Source organism: Drosophila gunungcola (genome assembly GCF_025200985.1).
Source record: "Drosophila gunungcola strain Sukarami chromosome 2L unlocalized genomic scaffold, Dgunungcola_SK_2 000008F, whole genome shotgun sequence".
Classification (NCBI taxonomy): domain Eukaryota; kingdom Metazoa; phylum Arthropoda; class Insecta; order Diptera; family Drosophilidae; genus Drosophila; species Drosophila gunungcola.
Genome location: NW_026453163.1, coordinates 2,954,260 through 2,977,369, shown reverse-complemented (window position 1 = coordinate 2,977,369; position 23,110 = coordinate 2,954,260). Strand labels below are relative to the sequence as shown.

Below are 23,110 nucleotides of genomic sequence, written 5' to 3'. Positions count from 1 at the left end.
ATTCTTATAATATACTTCAATTATTAGCATTTAATGGTAAAATTAATTTTCGGGCAAAACTTTGTAAAATATCCCAACAAAATTTCTTCAACACACATTCTACGAAAACGGCATACTTATCAGAATCTGAAAAGCAAAGGGTATCAAAAAAATATAATAACCACATAATCAGTATTTTTAACACAAAACTTGATAAAAAACAGTTTGAGAGAGTGTTTTGATTTTATTTTTCATCGGATCCTAAGGTAACTGAGCTTTTGTAACGACCTTAAATTTTTAAGTTTCTCTAAGAAAAGACTTAATTTTTAATAAAAAGATTAGGAGTACTTCAATAATAATAATTTAATATAAGACTGACGTTTTCGAAAAAGCCATACCCAATCATTAAACACTGGCAATATAAAACTGTTATTTTCGAAAGAGCCTTTCTTACCCATCATTAAATATTTGCAAGACATTTATGAAATTGAAAGTTTGTTATAGGTTATACACCCAGTTAATCTAAGAGCCACATTCCCATGATAAGATATTGATAACTATGCAATAGAAAATTTTGCAGTGCATTGGCATTATTCACTGACCATGGCTAATGCCGTTTGCATTTTGGCTTACAACAAAATCAGACATGTTGCTTTACTCTGTGTTTTGGTGCTCATGTCAAATATTTACACAATGCGGAACAGGGCAGGAGGAATTGGCTGAGGGTAAGGATAGCAGCTGTCTTTCGCGAACTTGGCAATTTTGGCTGACCATTCGCATTCACCATTGCGGCTTGGCTAATTGAAACCAGCGAGTACGACAACAAGAACACCAACAGAAATCAACAACATGCAACAACATTTGCAGCCAAACATACACAGATAAAAAAATTAATAGTAAAAATAAATATCAGACTATTGAATTTAAAATTTTATATAAATTACACAATATTAAATACAATGTATATTCTATAGCATGATTTAATATTTTCATAATTAAATTATTGTTATTATTGATTTAAATGCATTTTGTATAATTTATGAATGGTTTAAATTTAAATTAAATTTACTGAAAATAATCAGATACCAAATTTAAAAAGAAACGTAATATTTCATCTTATAAACCTAAAATATCAATTCGGCTAACCGGCGGATTGTTGAAGATAATAACTTGTTAGATTTGTGAACGTTCCATCTTCAAGACAAAGTGATAAAATTTGTAAGCAATTTGTTGCATTTGATTTGCAATTTTGGAATGCCATTCTATTCTGTTTGCTTTGATTTGTTTGTTGACAAAGGTTCCACATTTTTTTCGCTCTCTAAATGGCAATTTCATGCGTCTTTTTGAACCCCTGAGGGTTCTGGATTTTCCACCCACCTCCGCTGTGACCTTTGCTGGTGTAATTACCTTAAAAAAAGAGATCCAATTAAATTAGTACCAAAGCAAATAATGTGCGTCGGTACCGTCGGGTAAATAAAAACACCCGGAGGAGTCTGCTTTAGTTTGTTTTTTCTGCTCTTTATTTATTTTCGTTGGACCATCATTTTGGCTTTGCTGTAGGTAAATTAAGTTTAGTTGTCATTGAGATGAGCTTTAACGCTTATGTCCTTGGGCCATCGATGTCATTAAATTGAACTGAACGGGAATAGATATTTGAATTAGCCAGGAAGCAGTTAGTGAAGTGGATATGAAATGAAACTACGCGAGTTTCGAGAAACAATTTGCTTTTCATTCATTCCAAAGTGTTTTGATAGGGAATTAGTGAACAAGAAAAATGGTGTGACCAATTTAAACTTTTACACAAAATTACTCATCACTTAGCGCCAACGCTTATGTATGGCAAACGTCCTCAAGCACGTTAAACGTGCAACATTATTTTATTGTAGTTATGATGTTTTGTTTTTTTCTCACCAAACATAAATTATATAACAATGAGCAAGAAAAACATTAATACTGAATTATTTGCAAAACGAATTATATTCCTGTCTAGTCCAGCTTACAATTTTTCGTCTGAATTTTTATTTTCAAATATTTCTGCAAATAATTCCATGTTTAAAATTGACAACTCAGTCGTAATTAATACGCATTAAAAAAGTAATTTAAAACATAATCAAAAATTTAAATATGAATGAAGTGGGCAGCAAGCAATGACAATTGTTAATGAAAATGGTTTGTAAATGCGAAATGCACTCGAAATATTGTCAACAGCTAAACAAACACACTGCTAAAACAACGCGCTTAATAAGAGCAACAATAATTACCAAACCCAACAACAATGTGCAGCTGCGTGTAAAACAACACGAAACACAAAAGTGAAACAATAAAACTGGAGGTTTTTCACGTGGAAATAGGGAGGGGAATGTGGGAGGTTGATGGTGGGGCGACAGGTGAATTGGCGCTGAGCCATTAAAATAACAAGACGCCCCCTCATTTTCCGCACCCCACATTTCCCACAGAACAATGCAATTAACACATGTCTGTGGATGACGACGGCTACTCCACAGCTTGTATGCTCCTCTTCCTTTTTACCTTTCCCTCATCCGGAAACACTGCATCCCTCCTCCCTTCCTTATAAAATGCTAAAAATTAATTTCTTCCACACTCTAAAGTAAACCCTGAACATCCCAACCGTTCTGAAATCCAATTTACCGACTTACCTTCAATTTAATTGGGATCGTTTCTACCTTATTATTCTCTTTATTTTGGCTTTGAAGTTTGTATTTTTTTGGTTGTCTTTATAGCTCAATGCTTTATACTGAAATCATTTTGAACGATTTTTAATTAAAATTTCAGGCTACTTGAGAAGTAAATGAAATGGTATCAATGTTCATTACTTAAAAAACAATAGAGCTCGAGTTTTCTAAACTGAAACTGAAACACTCACTTTTAACCAGAAAACAGAAAGCAAGGAAATCGAAATATTATCGAAAAAGGATGCCATACTTCTGATTGATGGACTGTTGGAAGCAACAGCCGACTGTTACTCTTGCTGTGAGAGCAGCATATATGTTTCCAAAAAAAAGCTTATTTATTTTAAGGCCATAAAATCTGATTCCTTTCCTCATTCGAATTTTTAAGGCCTTGATTTTCTTCTGAATACATCGCGATTTTTAGATTGATCTGCGATCCAAGTGCATTTTTTTACACGAATTGGGTAAACTGAAACCAATATAAGCGCATCCGCGAACCATTCAGGTGAGAAAAAATCTGTCAATGCGTACATCACAAATAATAAGTGTTTTTCATCGGAAAATATCTAGTTAAACTACTTTGTCAATTTTTGATAAAACTGCAAGGGTATTCAGACTTCGGCTGAATTCATCTTCCGTAAAAACTATTAATAAACTTGCATAAAATATTACATATTAGATAAGAACCGAATCCCATTTTGGCTTCTGTTCTATAAACAGCACATACCAGAAGTACCGGGCTTAAAAAAGCCTAGGAAAGATTAATATATAATGTTATCTTACTACTTTTGGTTTGTACTTTACGCATTTTGAATTTGTTAACCAAATATAATTTAGTTTTTGCGATTTGCAATGATTTCACTGGTTTGGTGTGTTCTGAAAAATACCTTGAAAAATGTTGCTTTCGTTTTCTTTCATGAGGTCTTTCTCCCGAACTTTTTTAGGCTCCAGTGCTCAGCCCTCGTTTGCTCGGCATCCTTCCCATTTCCATTTTTATTCAGTATTTCCATCTGCGATTTTGGCACAGGGATGAGCTTCCTATACTGCCAGCTGCCCTGTTTTTCTTGGTTCTACTGTTGCTTCAGTTTGTCCTATTAGCAGTTTTCTGCACATAACAGATCTTCAGAAAAGTAAAGAAGACCCCACAGTCGGCTTAGCCTTTGTGGGGCAAAATGTCAGAAGCGATTAAGGAATGACAACCATAACCACACACGCACAGAGAGTTCATCGCTTACCACCCGCCGATGTGGCTGAAGGTTGTCGCTGCGGTTGCAACGACCTTGAAGCTCCAAAGCAGCGGGAGCAATCGTGGCTCATAAAAGTGGTAACAATGTGGAGACTCGTTCATGAAATGCGGGTAGTGCTTTTGAAAACTATTTACCGAAGACAGTGGTAGAATTTATTTGTGGCTGAAGCTCAAACTTGATACAGAATATAGGTTCAATAAAATAAAAGTTCACAAACAAACAAAAGTAAAAAGGTTAAAACCATAGTTTCAAGGAGAAAATAAACAAATTTATAAATCTTTCAAAGCATTCATCTTAACGTCGAGATAGATAACTAATATTATTGCATATTGTATCAACATTTGGCGCTCTTTTATTGTTCATTTGTTATTTTATTACTAGCTTATCTGAAAATTAAATGCTTGTTGCTTAAAGTATTTTCTTCATTTTTCCAGTACTTATCTCAGAAGAATCAGGGGTTTCCACATTTTGTTTTCTTTTTTTTCTCCTGGCTTTTCCTGTTGATGACACTTTTCAGCTAATTTCCACTCACATTTCATACATTTTCCTTTTTGGCCTGTTATTGGCATTGCAATTTATTTCCACCTCTCTCCTGTTTTGAGATGTTTTATATTTTTCCTCTTTTGCTGCTGCTGTTTTTGCTCATGCCAGGGGCATTCATTAGTTGCTTTCGTCTGCCGAGGAACTGTGAGTATATCATTTGTAAAGAATTTTCCGCCTTTCCCATAGAAAATACTTGCCTTCCCCACTCTCGGTCATTGAAGTCTCATTTATTCGCCGCTGCCTTCTTTGGACATTTTCCATTGCACAACTTGTGCTTATTGTCTCCAGATTGCTTCGCATTCGGCTTCTTTTTTGGTTTTTGGCAGACTTTTTAAGCCGGCTGGAGTCTAGGGCTGGTGTACTTCTCCACATAATTTATCGCAGCTTCTAATATAAATTTCATGAAATTATTTGCCCACTCTCTTCGGAAACCGAAAAAGCAATATAAATTCTCGCAACTAATTGGCAATGGTGCTTTTGTCTTTTTGCTGGGTGGCTTATGTGGAGTTGGAAGTTTCAATGACTTTATTAGACTGTTGAGATTACATATGTTCAGGGCCCTTTTTCTTTTCACCCCCGCCTTTTTTTCGTTTAAATGTTTCCATTGTGCCACACATGCTGCGCTGGAGATTCTTGGAATGCCGCGAAATCTGTTAGCGGCTTCGTCACTTTATAAATCAAACGGCGCACACTTACAGCATGTGTCAAAATAGCAGTAAACAAATAAAAAATATTCATATTTTTACATGCTTTAAAAAAAAAAAAGAAAAAACCAAAAAAATACAATTTTAAATTAATAGAATTGCTAAACAAAAACATCCAAATTCATAAATATGTATGTCCTTCTTACAATATCTTTAATTTTTTTAAAACAAAAATTACAAATTTGTAATATAACACTTATTGTCATCGTTCTTATAATAATCAAATAACAACACTCTGTCTTTTGACAGCTAACTCAAAGTTTTTAGAAAGTAGCATTTTACCACCAAAAACACAACCGAGTCGGTTTTATACAAAGTTCAATAGATTTAAAACTTAAGAAAAATAAATAAAATTGCTATTATTCGTATCGCTACTGTAAATGTACACAACGAAGAATGAAACTTTAGGGAGTGACGAAAGCAGTTTGTTAGTTAATCTGACAGAAAACTGTTTGTCAGTGGCAGAACGATATGTATCTTCGTATCTGTTGCATGCGTTTGCAGTGTGCCTTTGTTTGTTGGTTCACCCAAACCAAAGCACTCTATTTCTGTCTCTTTCTCCTTGTATCTCCCCATCTCTCTCTGTGGGCCAGTGGGCTTTTTAGTAACTAACTGAAGACACATGTGATGAGATGCCGACTTTGTGATTGATTTCGATGATGTGCTCGGCGAAGAATTCATTGTAATTCATTGAAATGCAAGGCTGATCCGCCGTGTTAACCCATGACTTGTTTTAGGGTCAAGGTGGATGGATTCGCTTGGTGCGTTTACAGTTAGAACTCTATTACGATCCGCGATCACGTTTGGCATGATTTAAGCAGCGAGCAAAGGCATAAATATTTTATTACGTGACGAGGAATTCTAGAATGCTCTCGGGTGAATGGAGGGGAGCGGTGCTTTTTGTTTATGGTTAATGCCAATGGCTGTATGGATGGAGCTGTGCCAGCTGCAATTGCCATATAACTTTATAAGTCTGACCCAAATCGAAGTGTCAAAAGTAGACTTTATTGAAGTGGTAAATCGGGAGAATTTCGGAGAACTCAAGAAACTATTTTAAATGCTTTATTAAATGTTTTTTTATTTAAATAAAGTATTACAATATTTCGAACAAATTTAGCAAGAAACCGAAATATCTACGACAACAAAAATCTCACCAACAATTCGTGGCAAAGCAATCAACAATAAAATGATAAAAATCACAACATACCATAAATTGTTTCACATTGCATGAGGACCCCTTTATATTATTTATACTAAATGATTTATTTGAAAATCACCCTCACAAAACGGAATGCAAACTCACTATCAATATTTAGTGTGTCAATATATTAAGATTTATTGTTACAACTAATCAACTCTAAATCTAAACTCTCTTTTTTTTATTAGAAATTTTGATTTTTGGTCAACTAACAATTAAGTAAAACATTTCCTTCTTTTTTCATTATTAATTTACCAGTAACACTTTTAAAACCACCGTTAGCTGTCGAGTATTTCTTTTATTCATACTTGCCTTGTTTTTTTACTTATTCACCAGTAACACCTTTAATTTAAACGACAACTGGTAATCTAATAGTCACATAAACCCCGCCCGAATGAGAAATTAGACTTGCTTCACGCAACAACTGCAAGTGACAAAATAAAAATGTCTGAAAAAAACCCCTTGTCAAAAAGTCGAGTTGACGATAAATCATGACCAGCAAACGAAAATATGTTTGTTGTCGCGTTTGTTGCAAGTCTATTGCGAAATGCTTGCCCTACAATTTCCGTACTACCACGGAGCCCCCTTTCCACAAAAACAAATCGAAAGTAGTGTTAGCCGGTTCATGAAAAGAGGTTTAACCGATAGACAGAAAAATGTCACGGTCATGCCTGTTATTCAAAGCCCACCCAAAAAAAAAAACTGTAACTAAACTGAACTATTGAACTGTAAACAGAAATCTAAAACACACACAGCAATATCAACCCAAAAAATGATAAAAAAATATCAAAAAACGAACTTTTGGGTGCAAATACAGCCGAGCTTCATTGAACGGACAATCTTCGTCATCAAAAAAAGATATATAAGGCTAAATAATAAATTGAAATTTTTACACCGCCTAATAAGATTTATAAAGTTACCCGAACATTTTTTAAACCATTTATATGGAACAAATATAAATCTATATTAAATTTCACTGAAAGTTGTACAAAATGCATTTTAAAACGTGTGACATATATGGCAATTAAAATAGAAGTCCCTAGCCTTGCCCACAATGAGTCACTAAAAAGTGTAGTTAAAAAATTCGAAACCATCTTGTGGTTGTGCATCGAGAGATTGTTCCCCTTTTAAAAGGTTTGACTGTACTTCTGCGTCACAAAGACCCAAATGTATCTGATACCCATTTGTGCGTTCTAATTCATCAAGCGCAGGCAAATAAATCAAAGCGGACTCTAAAAGAGAAATAAAGTTCGGTTTTTGATGATTTTGAACCTCCTCGCTGTCACCTGCTGTGCTGTGTTGTCCCACCTGTACCTGGTGTAAATACTGCAGGTGCTTGATGTAATCTCTACCACACACACATGTAAGTCGAGCCAGCAAAGGTCAAAGGTGGCCTGGCAAATGTCTTCATTCAAAATATATATTGAAGTTGATGCATTGCCCGGCTGGTCATTAAAAATTAAACATAAATCTTTTGAGTCAGTCATGCCACTCTGGGTCCCTTCGTCCGTGCGAGGGTGTGTGTTAGTATCGACTGTAGTGTGCGACAGGGCCTGGTATGTGTGTCAAAAAGTCGCTGCAAATTGCAAACCCATTACACACATGTACAAAGTATAAGAGCCGCGATTACAGAGCCGAGGCAAGAGAAGAACCCCGGCGAACGAAAACACACCCACCGAAATGTGCCTGAGGTGTGTGTGTGTCACTGACAAGTGTAACACAATTATCGTGGGAAGCACTGTGGAACTGGATCTAAAATACCATGGATTTTTTAATGCATTTTTGACTGATTTAATAAGAAGGTAATTAAGTTGCTTAATTTTAAATCAATCAAAATGAACTAGGAAAACTGTTGAAAGGCTTATGAATAAAAACGGAATCTTATAATCTTATGCCCTTGGTTATTTTTAAACTTTATTAGCTAACTTATCCTTTCCTTTGCTTAGATATTCTCAGGAACTTATTAAAAAAAAAACAATTGGCCCATTCGGTTGTCGTGTGCCTGAAATCAAAACTGCTTGTAATATATGAAATAATTTTGTAATATGACAATTTTTCCTGTAATTATTGAAAAAATCAAATAGGGAAGGGGGAAACGCTATATTCGAATTTCCCGACTATCAGATAGCCGTTACTCAGCCAACAAACTTCAAACTACAAAAAAAAATCGAAGTTTAGGTGGCGCCACTTGTCGTACTGCATAGCCATAGAAATATAAGGTAAGAGCGTTCAGCACTCCCAACCCACGCTAACAGTTCTTTCGTTCTGTCTCTCTCCTGCAGTGATTACCGGCAGAACACCGGTCGAGCAGCGGCCGAGCAGCGGCAGAGGGGCAGCAGGGGCGCGGCAGAGGACTTCATATCCTTCATAACTCCTAAAACAATAGCTAGATTTTGAAAATTTTTGTGTCTTATGATAGGTATGACCGAAACAGGTTGTGCATCGTAAGTCAATTAAAGTGCGAAATATCGGAGCTGTTTGGCCCGTTGGACATAAGGTCTGACTTGGCATGGTTGCATTTTAACTTTAAATACGCTTCCAACGTCACCTCAATCTACTCAACCCGATACTCCATTCAAAAAAATGCAATAAACCAGATAAGTTTGTTTTTGTTCTGTTTGTTTGAATCAACTCGTTCGCGATTACAAAAATTTTCTGTTTGCCAGAGAGTGAATCAAAAATATAACAGTTTCAAAAAGGAAACCGAAAATGGTCATGAAAAAGTGCATGACAGCTAAATCAATAAGCATAATTTTTGGGCATGTCAAGAGTGGATTCCACTGCATTCACAGTCTCCAATTGAATATGGAATGTTAAATAATGCGGCTTAAAAGTCATGATGGGAGGTCTTTCTTTCTGGCATTTGACAGGTCAAAAATCTGCATTTCAATGCAATTTAATTAATGTCCGCGGCCAATAACGATAATGATGATAACTCAATTTCTGGTTGATTTCGGCATTTGATAGATCGCTTAGGTCACAGTTTGTGGCTGGACATTAAACCTTTGTGTGCGCTTGACACCACGTAAATCTCTTTTGCAGGCGCGTCACAATTTATGACATTCGAAATTGTAGAAAGACAACGAAGACGGCAAATTGAATGCCAATGCCAGGCTAGCGTCAATAAATCTAAATTGATTCGATTGGCGTATTGAAAGCCCAGTAGCAGACCCCCTGAAATCCCCTATGATTAATTTCTTCTCTTTCGTATCTGTTAAATGTTAAACGTTAGAAATTTCCAACGTCTCCAGTTGCACTACGTTTGCATTATGCATGAGAAACGAGATTCGATGTCGATTTCTTCAGTTTCTTCAGTTTCTTCAATGTCTTCAGTTTGTTCGCTTGACATGCGGACAGTGCTTTAGTGCGTTTCATCAATATTTCATTTTCGGCATTTATAAACGATTTCCTTTTATTACACAATTTTATTTCAATTTTATTGGATTCCGATTGGGAACAATGCACTCGTGAGGTCTTCAAACGAGACTCACGAACATTAGCTTCGCGCTCAGAAGGTGTTTTATATGTCAGGCCTTATAACTGCCTTTCCAGTTGGGTGGGGCTTTCGGCCGACAGACACTTTAACACCTTAACACTTTCGCTTTCAATAAAAACCCAGCCATCTCGATTTGTTGGAAGACTCAAAGAGGCTTTAGAGCTTTGCGATACCGTAAGGCAGAACATTTGAGTATTTTTAATCAGCTATCCCCAGCTAATCCAACTTGAATTTATTGCATTTGATTTCATTATAAGTTTCCAAACTTTTATTTCTGGTGGGGAAGGCCAATCAACGGAACAAAGTCAAGGTTATCGTGGGGTCTAAAAATAATTAAACGCTTATTTAGTCGGCGATGATGTGAGATTTGGGTACATGTTGTGCAAGATAATAAATATTATAAAAATTTGTTTATTTCAGTGAATCATAAATTTGGTTGTGTAACTAATAAAAGCTCAAAATGTTTGAATATTAATGTTTGTATTAAAGTTTAATTCTTTTAGCTTACATTTTTAAATTGAAAGGAAAACTTATATGATTTTTTTTGGTCCGTTTATTGGTTTTCTTTTTAGTTAGTTAAATTATAACTTAATTGTTGGGTTTCTAGAGCTGCTGTCCGTCAATTCATGGGCCTTTCATCGCTCATTAAAGCAGACCGCCTAGCTCGCGATGCCACGATTTGCATACTGCATCCGTATCCAAGCAGCTACCTGACCACTCCTTGCCCACTTCCACCTCCCATCTTCCCCGTGGCGCTCTGCACCTGCTGCTCAACAGTGTGCGCTCCATCAACCGCAAATCGCAAATTGCTGGAGCATCGAGCCAAGACCCTCGAGGTCAGCTCATAAACTAAACGCTATCAAAAAGCCGAATGCTTGCTGGCTTGGTTAATCACTTCATCAACGTCCAAATCGCCAGCAAATCAACCAGATTTGGATGGTGGGCAGCGGGAAGCGGGTTAATGGATTCTAGAGTCGATGGCAAACAAATCTTGGAGTCATCAAAATCATTATTCCAATACTCTAACAGAGGGTTCTTCAAACTCGTAAAGCTATTTTCGATTCAAATGAGAAAAACTGAGAAATATTATGTATGTGCGAATTAGGAGAATAATTTTTGCAAAAATATGTAATAAAGGAGTTCCAAAAATAAATGTTCTACTTCTTTATCCCTATTTCTAAAAGAGTATTCTTATGCTAGTTTTTCCTAGTTTTTTTTTTGTGTTTGGTCGTGGCCTTCGTGTCCACCGCGAGCAGTTGCAAATGCCTGGCAGTCTGCACTCCATGGTCTGTGGTATCTGGTCTCAAGTCCGCGGTCTCGGGCCTCGTCTTCTAGTTAAAATCCCTGCTCTACGTGGCTCGAGTTTGGTTCGTGGCTGGTAGACAGACGACGGTTGCCAACTAATAATTGCCGAAGGCCGGGGAAAACACCAGAAGGCGGGGGTCGACTGGCAAACGAATTTGCACAAAGTTGCAAATCATTTGACAGGCAGTGTCTGGTACAAGATTTTCGCTCTGGCTCCGCTTTTGTTGGCTTGCATTCCGCTCGGGCGTTTGTTTGTTTTGCACAAGACTTGGGCTGCTGTTGCCACTCGGATGATGTCATATGCAAATAAAAAACAGATAAAGAAAAGCCACAGACAGATGCCAAATTTTCGTAGCTAATCTCGGCCGGGGCATGGAAATGACAAAGGTGATGCTAATGGTGATGGATATGACTGTAGATTGTGTCCCCTCGATCGGAATGCTGTTGCGATTTGCTTGTTTGTTCCACAGAGTGTTTGTCGTTGATTTATGCCAAATATTTGACTAATTCTTGTCGCATTTTTTGAATCTCTTTGCAGGTGAGTTCTGACAGTGACATTTTCGAGATTGATTTTTGGCAGTGACTCGGTGTTGAGTATGGTAAGCTAAAGAGATCATACAAGTGTTCCAGATAGCTATCAGCTTGCTTCTTAATTTGGACAGCATTAGTATGAGTCCAAGCGGATTGAGGCAATTTATCTATGAAATGCCTATACATACAAGAATTTAATAACAAATATTTTAATTTTGAGTTATGTCTATCACATTTATAAAATGCAAATTCAAAGCTTTTCTTTGCAGATTGAGTTATCGTTTTAGAGAATTAATAAATAATTATATAACAAAAACTACAAGACAAGACGTATCGGTTAAGACTTACACGTTTTTATATCGATTGCAATACTCTCCTGCTATTGAGTTTCCCTTGCTATGAATTAATTTATCATTCCTGAGAGTCTTTAGTATCTTTAAATTTCTTATGCTTTCTCTATATATTAAAGTGTTGCACTCTTGTGGATCCATTTCCCACATCCTTGAACCCAGTTAAGGCTTGCATTGTAATCAACTCCAGTTTTGCTCCATTGCCACTGGCAGCGAAGCGAACTACGCAATTTGTAACTTGTTAAGAAGCGGAGATGGCGAAAATGCAGCTCGAGCCCGACCTTTTCCACCCCGTCCCGTCCACCTGAATGCTCCTCCAGCTGAGTGGACATATGCCTAACGACCCATTAGTCACGTCAAATCAGCATCACGAACTGCCGCAAGTGCGAAAACAAAGGAGAGACATCGCCCGGAAAAAACCAATAAAAACAGGAGGAGCAGAGCAATAGTAACGAAAACAATAAAGGCCAAGTGATCGTGACCAATTGTTGGCTTTCGGTCACTTGACCAACAATCAACATCCACAGCAGCAGCCGCAGCGGCAACAGAAAGCGACGTGCGACATCGTTTGGATATCTGCAAATATTTGCCCATGTTGACGAACTTGCGGCCATTTTCGCCCCTTTCTCGCTCGCCCACTTAACCCTATACTGCCATCGTTCATTTCGGACACTTTTGTGGCGGGTGGCAGGGGACAGAACCAACTATCCATCAAGTGACCGCAAATTCTGCCAACACTATGCGACTGACCAGAAATTTGACCAGACCAGAAATATCCGTCCGGTTTTCCGGTAACTCGCTGCCAGTCCGCCCGTCCACACTGGAAAAAATGCTGCTGATCAAAGTTATTTTTTCTAAGCCTCTGACGCTGAAATTGCTTCTTTGACTTGCTCACTAAAAAGAGCAATTAATTAAATTATATAGCAAATTGCTAGCCATTTAATTTTAATTTGTATTTCCTCCCAAAGATTTGCTTATTCTGCAAGTGGAAACAAGTTGAATTGTAATTTATTCGATATATGCCTGCTTTTTTGTGAACTATTTACATTTGATTTTATAGTACACTGGTAAAAAAACGTAGTAAATATAAATATTTTTTTTCCATTAAATTATTTTTCCTTTGATTTTCAGTCATTGTAGGTATATTAAATATGAAAATATTAAAAACAGTTTTTATTTTTTATTTGACTATTTTCGGATTTGATTCAAACATTTAACTCAAATAAAATGCATTTAAATCACATATTAAATCTACTATTTTCCACATTAATTCATATTTTTAATATTAAATCGTGTTATTTAATAAGCATGGTATTAATTATTATAATTTCAAAATGAATTTTAATATGTAACATACAATTTTAACCATTTTTACTATTCCATTTTGTTATCAGTGCACATGCAAGGTTCACTTTAATGATGAATTTACACCCTTAATTTAACAGTGCACTGCGTGCACTTGCAGGCCACGTAGTTGGCTTCTGTCTGCGCTCAAACACCTTAAATCAAATATATACATATATTGTGATGGGACGTGACAGGTCGTGTTTTATGTGCTTCTGATTCATCGGGCAGTTCTTCGTTGTCAGCTGTGGCGTTAAGAGAATTAAATTTATTTGCCATTGATTTGACAATTGAATTTGCGAATTAACACCAGTTTTGGCGAGCGGTTTATTGCACTTTTTGCACACACAGCTCCGGGACACATGTGGCACATGCAAATGAACACATTTCCCATTTTTGGCGTCGCAGAAAAATAAGCCACGGACGAAATTCGAGACCGGGACAAGCGAAATCCATTTAGAGCATGCCACCAGACAGACCACCCAAAAAATCGGAGCATCCATCCCTTTTTTCTGATTCCGGGACCTATCCCAATGCAGAAAAGCGTGTGCAGCGTGCAGAAAAACGAATTTCAGGCAAATACTCCACCAGCAGCCCAAAATTGGGGCTGAGATTTCCTAGCTGGCATATTCGTCCTATTTTTTTGTAGCATTTGCGCCCTCTTACTCTTAGAAATTCAGAATCGTAGCTTTCTCACGTAGCCTGCGTTATTTTTTGTGGGCTTGTCGGACAAGGGTATGATGACTTTATCAAGGGGATTGAATTCTGGACTAAAGAAGTATTTTTGGCCCTCGGCCACACATTTAAGGGATGTCTGTCAAGGACAATAAGCAATTAACTGCTTAAACTTGTTAATATCAACACCTGTTTCGGCAAGGATAAGTATTTATTGTTTCATTTTTAAATACTTACTTAAGGCATCTATTTTTAAATACATGGTGATTTATAAATTTGCCAATGATAGTTTGTTATGCTTGAATATCGACATAAGCACCCTTATAGGTATAAGTTCGAAAAGCGAAAGTGATATAATTGATTGAATATTGAAAATGCTTGATCACTGATTACTATTTTACATTTTCCTTTTTTTTTCAAAAGAGTATTTCTACGCAAAAATTATACTTACATAAAATAGTACAATAAATTTGATTAAATTGACTGTTCCACCTTACTCGCCTACCGTACAAAGTTAAGGTTTTTTTAATTTAATAAGTGTTCTAGCTCAAGGTATGGGTATTTTGTTTTGGTAATTTTCTTACTTTAGTAAAATATTTACAAATAATATTTATTTTCTCTATCTTTTGTAGATGTTGCAATACATTTGTTTTTGAGTAAGTTATAAGCAATTTATTTAAAATGATATTCAATTTAATTCAAGCGTATCTCTATTTTCGACTTGCTCTTCAACATATTTTGTTTGTGGTGCTGCGCTTCCACTTCCATGCCAAACTGCCATACATTCAGCAGCTTTCGTCCTTCGTGCTCCGGCACTCGTCCTTTGTCCTTGGATGCTTGGTGTTGGGCCCCATTCTGTTCTGGTGGCTTTTCTCTGCGTGCTTGCAGGCACAAGTAGAAAACGGTTCCCGCTGTTTGTCGCCTTATGTTCATACCCATAAAAGGGTGTAAAACGGGAGAAAGGGGGGCTCCACGCTGGAGAAGCAGATGCTGAACTAGCCGCCCGAAATTGAGTTTTTGCCACGACTTGGATTTATTTGCATAGCCGGGACAAACATTTTTAAGCTTCCACAGGAATGTTTGGTTTGAGTGGGGTCAATCTAGCTAGTGCAGTGCGATAAATAGTGACCCTTAAGTTTTTCGTTAAATAGATGTTATTCCTTAAACTGCTTCTACTTTGTTTAGATGAGATTTAGTTTGTAGATGTTTTTTATTCTTTATAATATTGTTGCACTCACATATATGACGTTATTTAAGAAAGTTATACATAAAGAAGTATGTAAACTGATCAGGGTATCCAACCGGTTCCGTAACCGTTATCCTTAACCGATATAACCTAATCAAAACCGAAACCGAAAGCGAATCCTATAAATTTGTTTTTTGCCTAACCGAAACCGTAACCGAATACATATCAATACAAACAAGAAGGAAAGCAAACTTCGGCAAGCCGAAGTTCATATACCCTTGCAGCTATAGCATTAATTAAATACTTTTGAAAACATTTAAATTATGATTTACTTGAGTATGTGCTAAAAAAAAACATTGAAACTATGATGATTTGCAGCTCAATTATTAGATAGTTATTTTATATATTTTTATTATTTCTATGGGAGCTATATGCTATAGACGTCCGATTTTGATAAAATTTATACCATAATTCTGAAATAATTAAACATTGCTAAATGTCGAAGAACTAAACAAAAAATTAAAAAACAGAAAAGTTATAATTTTTTTTCATTTATTTTTCCGATTGTTCCTATGGGAGCTATATGCTATAGTCGTCCGATTTTGATGAAATTAAAACCGTAATTCTGAAATATTAAACCATTACTATATCTCGAAGAACTAAACAAAAAATTAAAAAACAGCACAGTTAAAATTTTTTTTCATTTATTTTTCCGATTGTTCCTATGGGAGCTATATGCTATAGTCGTCCGATTTTGATGAAATTTAAACCGTAAATCGGAAATATTTTACCATCACTATATGTCGAAGAACTAAACAAAAAATTAAAAAACAGCAAAGTTATAATTTTTTTTCATTTATTTTTCCGATTGTTCCTATGGGAGCTATATGCTATAGTCGTCCGATCCGGCTCGTTCCGACTTATATACTACCTGCAATAGAAAGACAACTTTTGGGAAAGTTTCATGCAGATAGCTTTAAAACTGAGAGACTAGTTTGCATATAAACGGACGGACAGACGGACAGACGGACGGACAGACGGACAGACGGACATGGCTAGATCGACTCTACTAGTGATGCTGATCAAGAATATATATACTTTATAGGGTCGGAAACGTCTCCTTCACTGCGTTGCAAACTTCTGACTGAAATTATAATATCCTCTGCAAGGGTATAAAAAGAGAAGAATAAAAAAATGTTAAAAACGCTGAGACCGAAAATAAAACCCTACCGAAAATTATACACGTTCTACAAAGTCAAAAATTTAATTTAGTGTACTTCGTTCGAAAATGATGCGTCGGTTAAGCGTAATATGAAGCTAAAACGTTACCCGCTCTAATCATTAATTGTTGCATTAATAAAAATATATAATATGTTGTTCTATTTAAACCGGTAAAGTACCGGCAACCGCAACATTTATTGGTTGCATTTCCGTAACCGGAATACAAAAATTTGAACCGAAACCGTAATCGAAATAGTTAAGTTGGTTGTAAACGTAACCTGCATTTTTTTTTTTGTATTTTGGTACTTGTTTGTCGTTCTTAGAGACAAAGACTGCTTTCGCTTTATAGTAAAATCTAATTATTTGTTATTAAAAAATATGATTTAGAAAGTATAATTTAGCGAGTAACAGAATTAGTCCTACAAGAGTCTAGCCCCGGATGTATGGCTTAGATTTCCTGCGGCTTATAAGCTTGTTGCTTTCGAGTCTTGCGTACCTGTTCCCATCCCTTGGCAGTCGGAGCTCCTGCTAATCCTCGAATGCTGACCAAGCCGGGTCTGAAACTGATGTGCAAATGCCGTCATAATGCTCGTACCGACGTCAGCCTGACAGCATTTCCCAGCCTTGGATTGTAGGCGTGGCACGTGTCTGACATAGGGATCAGCAGGCTGGGAAAAGGAGGCAGTAGCAGGTGAGGCTGAAGGCACACACGAGTCCTCATGGCAGCTGGTTAGTATGCAGCTGTGCTCGCTTTTTCGGTCCAAAAAATGGGACTTCCGCACCTCTCCGGCCACTGCTGTGCTGTCTCCCCGCGTGGCAATGCGTGTTCTTGGCTTGATTGAGTTTGCCTTAATTAATTCCTTGACCATTTGCTGGGGAAATCCCTAAACAGTGGCTCAAATTAACCTTTACATGTGTTGCCTGCGAATAAATTATATAAATTTACTTAATCAATCTCAACATGTTAGGAAATAATAGTCAATTGATTTTTTGGAAATTGGTGCTTTTGAGCTCGTTGGGACAGCTTTTTCAGCTTTTTCACAACGTTAAGTAGGGTTGATTAAACAACCAATAGCACTATCGATACTATCGATGTTCGAACAATTTAGCAAACATCGATGGTTTGAGCTCACTCAATACTATTGGTATAGAAAAATAATTTTATTTATGGTATATTTAAAGGATATTTCGAGTATATGGCGGTAAATTTCTGGAAACTTGATTGAATTTTCAACTTTCAGGACTCACAGCATTTTCTAAAAGCTCAAGAAGGATAAAGGTTGAAAAAAAAACGTAGTGGGACATTTGTCCAGCACACCATGAAGAAGTTTTTTATGAGAATTACATTTTTAAAGTTCATTTAAATATGAATTCGTAATAACTAGCTTTTTTGTTATCAGCGTCAAATAGAATAAATTATGAATTTTGATTCGTTTTTATTGATATTTCGTTCTATTTTTTCTGAGGCAGAACAATTTTTGATACTATTGACAGTATTGATAATGGCCACCATCGATACCAACTCTAAGTTAAGAGTTGTTGTTGCTGAAATTTTAAATTAGTGGGACATTAATTGCTGGGCCTAGAAAAGCAGTTTTCACTAAATAACCTTTCTAAATTAAATTGCATTGATACTCTCTTAAAATGTGTTTTTTTACTTTTCTTAAAAAAAACTCTATAACATTCTTTAATTTAAAGTATGCACCTCTTGCTCGTCATTTTAAAGTGCACTTTAAAGCCTTTTAACCTCTCATATATTCAGTCCAATGAGGGATAATATGCGTTCGCAGTTCAGCCTTGCAGATTTCGTAATTTTTGATTACATTTCAATCTCATCCAGCCACGAAAAAGCGTAGCAAAATATTTGTAAAACATCGAACATTCTTCCGAAAAGTGTGTTCAACTGCCGCGATTTGTGCAAAAAGCTTTGCCCGAATGGGTTGCAGTGGGCGTGGCACGAGGTCGAGGGGAAAAGCCACGCGGAAAAATTCAGCTTGAAAATATCTATCAAAATTTAATTTCAGTTCATATCACATTGGCATTCGCAGTGGGAATGGAAAATCTGTGACTGCAGCTGTGATTGCGAGTTGATTTGTAACTTGATTTATGCAATTTGCTGCCAAAGAGTGGAAAAATATACCCCAGCTTTCGTTTTCTGGTGTTCTGTTATCATTTTAATTTGAAATTCAGTCGGGAGCAGCTTAATTTTATATAGGGCCATATATTAGGGGCAAACTCCATTCCACACACGCCACATTGGGGAAACTGAGCTTCCCAACTTGATTAGGTTGCCATTGGATTGAAGGGTGATATCTGATGTGTGAGTGATGTCTGCGTAGCTCTGAATGCTTGGCAAGATTTCCCGAAAATATTTAAGAAGTTGTTTGCTTGGTGGGAGGACTTAGCATGTAGCATTGTAGCACTGCTATGTAATATTTTAAGTCACGTATCACAAACTTCATAGAACTCGATATTCTTTTTTCTGTTACAAGCTCCCTTTAGCAAGTATTTTGGATGTGCTTCCCCCTGTGTTCTGTAATTTCCCAGCTCAGCTGAGCTCACGTAATCAAGCCGCTCATTTCCCCAGTCACCAGTAACAAATCCTTCAGCTGACACTTCCCTTTTTAAAACTGCTTAACTCACTGCTTTGGTTATGGCTTTTCTTGCACTGCCCCCGCCCTATTTTCCTCCTAGTTTTCCATTTCCCACTGGTGAGTCTCCTAGCATCACAGCTCATTAATCAACTGGCGATGAAGTTGCCTGCTGCCGTTTTTGTCGCCTGTAGCGTTGACGTGCATTTCGAAAATGTCACTTACTTGGGCGACGAATTTTCAAACATTCCTCCGCATCGGTGAAACTTTGGTTTTTTGGTTGATTAATTGTTTAGTTAGTGATTAGGGAGAAATGGCCAGCACAGTTGGTCCGAAAAAGGAGACTTTAAAGCTGGTTCCAATTAAAATCGTTCACGAAACTCTACAAAACCGCGCGCTGGCAAGATAAGGTGCACGCGATTTGAACCAAGAAGCCTTATTGTTTGTGGTGTCAGTGACAACCGCCAACAAGCTTTGTTGCCACTCGAATGATGGATTTTTAGTCCCTCCCGATCATCTTTTTATGCCCTGCTAGCACTTGAGCACACACATTTTTCGCGTCTTGTCTAAAACGCAGGTTGAAGTTTTTGTTTGCGTTGCATTTTAACCTCCTTTTTCCTGAGTTCTTATTCAAGAACAATTCTTTTCACGTATGAGTGTGTGCCAGGGTTTTTTGTTTTTTTTTTCTCCGTGTGAATGCAGAGCAAGTTTTCATCATCATCATCATCATATCGTTGTCTCATAGGTAAGTCTTATTACCACACATCTTTTAGTATTGTCCCTCTTCGTACCTCACTTTTCCCTAAGAAAATTCTATTCCCAAACTTTGTTTGCCTGTTTTTGCTCTCAGTTTGTTTTGCATAATTTTGAAATGAATCAACTTTGAAAAAATTTAATATGTTGCATTTTATCCAATGGCCTTCGTAATCTTGGTCATAAGCTTGTGTACTAGAGAACGCCTCGACAATTCAATTTATTAATTTTTTTATTTTCTTTTTTAATTATACCCTTGCAGAGGGTATTATAATTTCAGTCAGAAGTTTGCAACGCAGTGAAGGAGACGTTTCCGACCCTATAAAGTATATATATTCTTGATCAGCATCACTAGGAGAGTCGATCTAGCCATGTCCGTCTGTCCGTCTGTCCGTCTGTCCGTCTGTCCGTCTGTCCGTCTGTCCGTCTGTCCGTCCGTTTATATGCAAACTAGTCTCTCAGTTTTAAAGCTATCTGCATGAAACTTTCCCAAAAGTTGTCTTTCTATTGCAGGTAGTATATAAGTCGGAACGAGCCGGATCGGACGACTATAGCATATAGCTCCCATAGGAACAATCGGAAAAATAAATGAAAAAAAATTATAACTTTGCTGTTTTTTAATTTTTTGTTTAGTTCTTCGACATATAGTAAAGGTAAAATATTTCCGATTTACGGTTTAAATTTCATCAAAATCGGACGACTATAGCATATAGCTCCCATAGGAACAATCGGAAAAATAAATGAAAAAAAATTATAACTTTGCTGTTTTTTAATTTTTTGTTTAGTTCTTCGAGATATAGTAATGGTTTAATATTTCAGAATTACGGTTTCAATTTCATCAAAATCGGACGACTATAGCATATAGCTCCCATAGGAACAATCGGAAAAATAAATGAAAAAAATTATAACTTTTCTGTTTTTTAATTTTTTGTTTAGTTCTTCGACATATAGCAATGTTTAATTATTTCAGAATTATGGTATAAATTTTATCAAAATCGGACGTCTATAGCATATAGCTCCCATAGAAATAATAAAAATATATAAAATAACTATCTAATAATTGAGCTGCAAATAATCATAGTTTCAATGTTTTTTTTTAGCACATACTCAAGTAAATCATAATTTAAATGTTTTCAAAAGTATTTAATTAATGCAATAGCTGCAAGGGTATATGAACTTCGGCTTGCCGAAGTTTGCTTTCCTTCTTGTTTTTTTATTAACTTTGTTATGTCAATTTATTTCAATTTCCGTTTAGCGTTATTCGTGTGTTTTTTACTCCCTTGTTTTTGGTAAACTTTACATTAAATAATTTTTACTTTCATTTTCTTGAGCTGTCGTACACGGCAGAGGAAAAAGAGAGAAAACACTTTGCCGCCATTCATGTTTGTTCATGTCAAGCGTATGAAAAGTTTTTCACACAATTAAGTTGAGCAAAATGCTGTTGCGGCAGACCCGAAATTTAAAAAAAATTGTCACCAGACCTCGAAGTTCCTCTTCAGCTGGTGCTCCTGAAGCTCTTTATTCCTCATCAACCTCATCAACAAACAAAAAATGAAAAAAGACTTGTGAGCACATTTCCATGTGTTTTTTTTTTTTTTTTTTGGTATTTCGGTTTATTTTAGATTTAAATAACCTTAAAAAACTTGAAGTTAAGTTGGGAAAATATATTAAATTGGCTCAAAAAAAGTATTTCCTACATAAAAAGTTCCAAAAAACGTATGTATGAAAAATGTAACTTAATTTTGTTTTAACAGACTGCGATGTGGTTTGCCGGAAACTTGCTTGGCTAAAATCTTTATCTGTAATTAGTGAGCCTTACAAATAAAAAATATTTCAAGAGGGTAACATCTCCGCCACTTAACAAAACCACTCCGATTGTAAACAATTCCCAGCCTCCATTTAACTTTAATTTAATTTCATTTTAAATGCACTTGAAACGATTAGGAAAATATTCGACCTTTCTGCAAACACTCGAGCGTTTTGTTCTGTTATCGCCGACGTGAAATCATCGTAAAAGTACAAAATGGTACCCCGAAAGGTACAGAAACGAGTAAAATGAAAATGACTTGGCCGAAATTGCATTGTTATTTGTGGGTTTGGCTGTTTACATTGATTGCCGGCCGAGATACAAAAGCGAGACCGAACGAGTTTCAGTGCCGCAGTACATAATGCATAAATTTTCGACCTTTGTTGCTTTGTATCCTGTTGGCGATGCGAGGGATCCTACCTGAGAACCGGACTCGGCAGCTCGCCGAGAGGTCCATTGTGTCAGGTCAGGCATCAACTTTAATCCAATTAGTTAGACAATGCCCGTTGGGATTTGGTTTTGGTTTTCCGTACCCGGATCCCCCGTCTCGTGCGGATCGAGTTTTGTGACTACGCCCACGTCAGCGTTCTAATCTCGGCCGCCATTTGTTGATGCACTTAATTAGGTGGGAGGAGGAGCTGCCAGGCCAACTATGATTATTTGGCTTGGAGCCTTTCAATTGCCGCAGCTTTGGCACGTCTGCGCCCCGGTGATTATAGAAATATGTCGAGAATATTCTCGAAAATAAGCTTTGACTAACAAGGCGCACGTTGGCATCGTTAGGCCGGCCATGATCTGGAATTGGTTCAGATGTTTATGGCCAGCACACACATAAACAAGCAAAGGACCCACCTCCTTCACCGCCTCACAAACGCATTTCTAGTGGCCAGCGTGTTATATTGTTTGTTGTAGATGGAGGTGGAGATTGTAGGATCTACAACATTAATGGCTTGTGTGAAATACCGAAGATTTTCGCTGTAGCTGCTGGAAATTCCGGAAATTCAATGGAAGCAATCTAATGTCTTGATATAAAGTTATAATGTGATCGCCATTTAGTTCTCAGCCCAATTTATCAATCTAGAGTGTACCAAATATATAGATTGATCAAAGGGCTCTATATTTTCTTGCTAAGACCTTTAAAAAGTTTTGAAAAAATTGCAGTGAAAGTAAAAAAAATTCTGTTAAAAATCATTGAGGTGAGTGAACCAGTATTCTTTATTAGTAATTAGTGTTAGTATTAGAAAACCTAAGATTTTTGAGAAAAATATTCCCTTCTTTAGAGAGAAAAATTTGACGAAAATTTGAAGCCACTAGCTTCTGTTAAAGTATTTTCAAACAAAAAAAAAAAACAAAATTTAAATCGCGCTTTGCATATCGGACCGGGGCTTTACTCAAAATAACTGTTGTACCCATACTAAAAGAAGCAATAAATTTCTGCACGACCTTTAAAAATTTAAAGTGAAGTGTTTTGCAAAAAACTTTTTTTAAAT

The 23,110-nt window shown here is 36.5% G+C and overlaps 1 protein-coding gene across 4 annotated transcripts in view; it reads left to right on the top strand.

Moving 5' to 3' along the window:
• The window catches only part of LOC128253303 (uncharacterized protein DDB_G0284459), a 74,806-nt gene that overhangs the window by 3,284 nt on the left and 48,412 nt on the right, over positions 1–23,110 (top strand). The window contains exon 2 of one of the 4 annotated variants that reach the window (XM_052981607.1): positions 12,163–13,047. The exons of 2 other annotated variants lie outside the window; for them this stretch is intronic. In XM_052981607.1, coding sequence (XP_052837567.1) covers positions 12,163–12,288 — 126 coding nt within the window. In that variant the 3' untranslated portion in view covers positions 12,289–13,047. Of the gene's footprint in view, positions 1–11,700; positions 11,761–12,162; positions 13,048–23,110 lie in introns of those variants that run through there. One more of the 4 variants, XM_052981608.1, reaches the window with a different exon arrangement.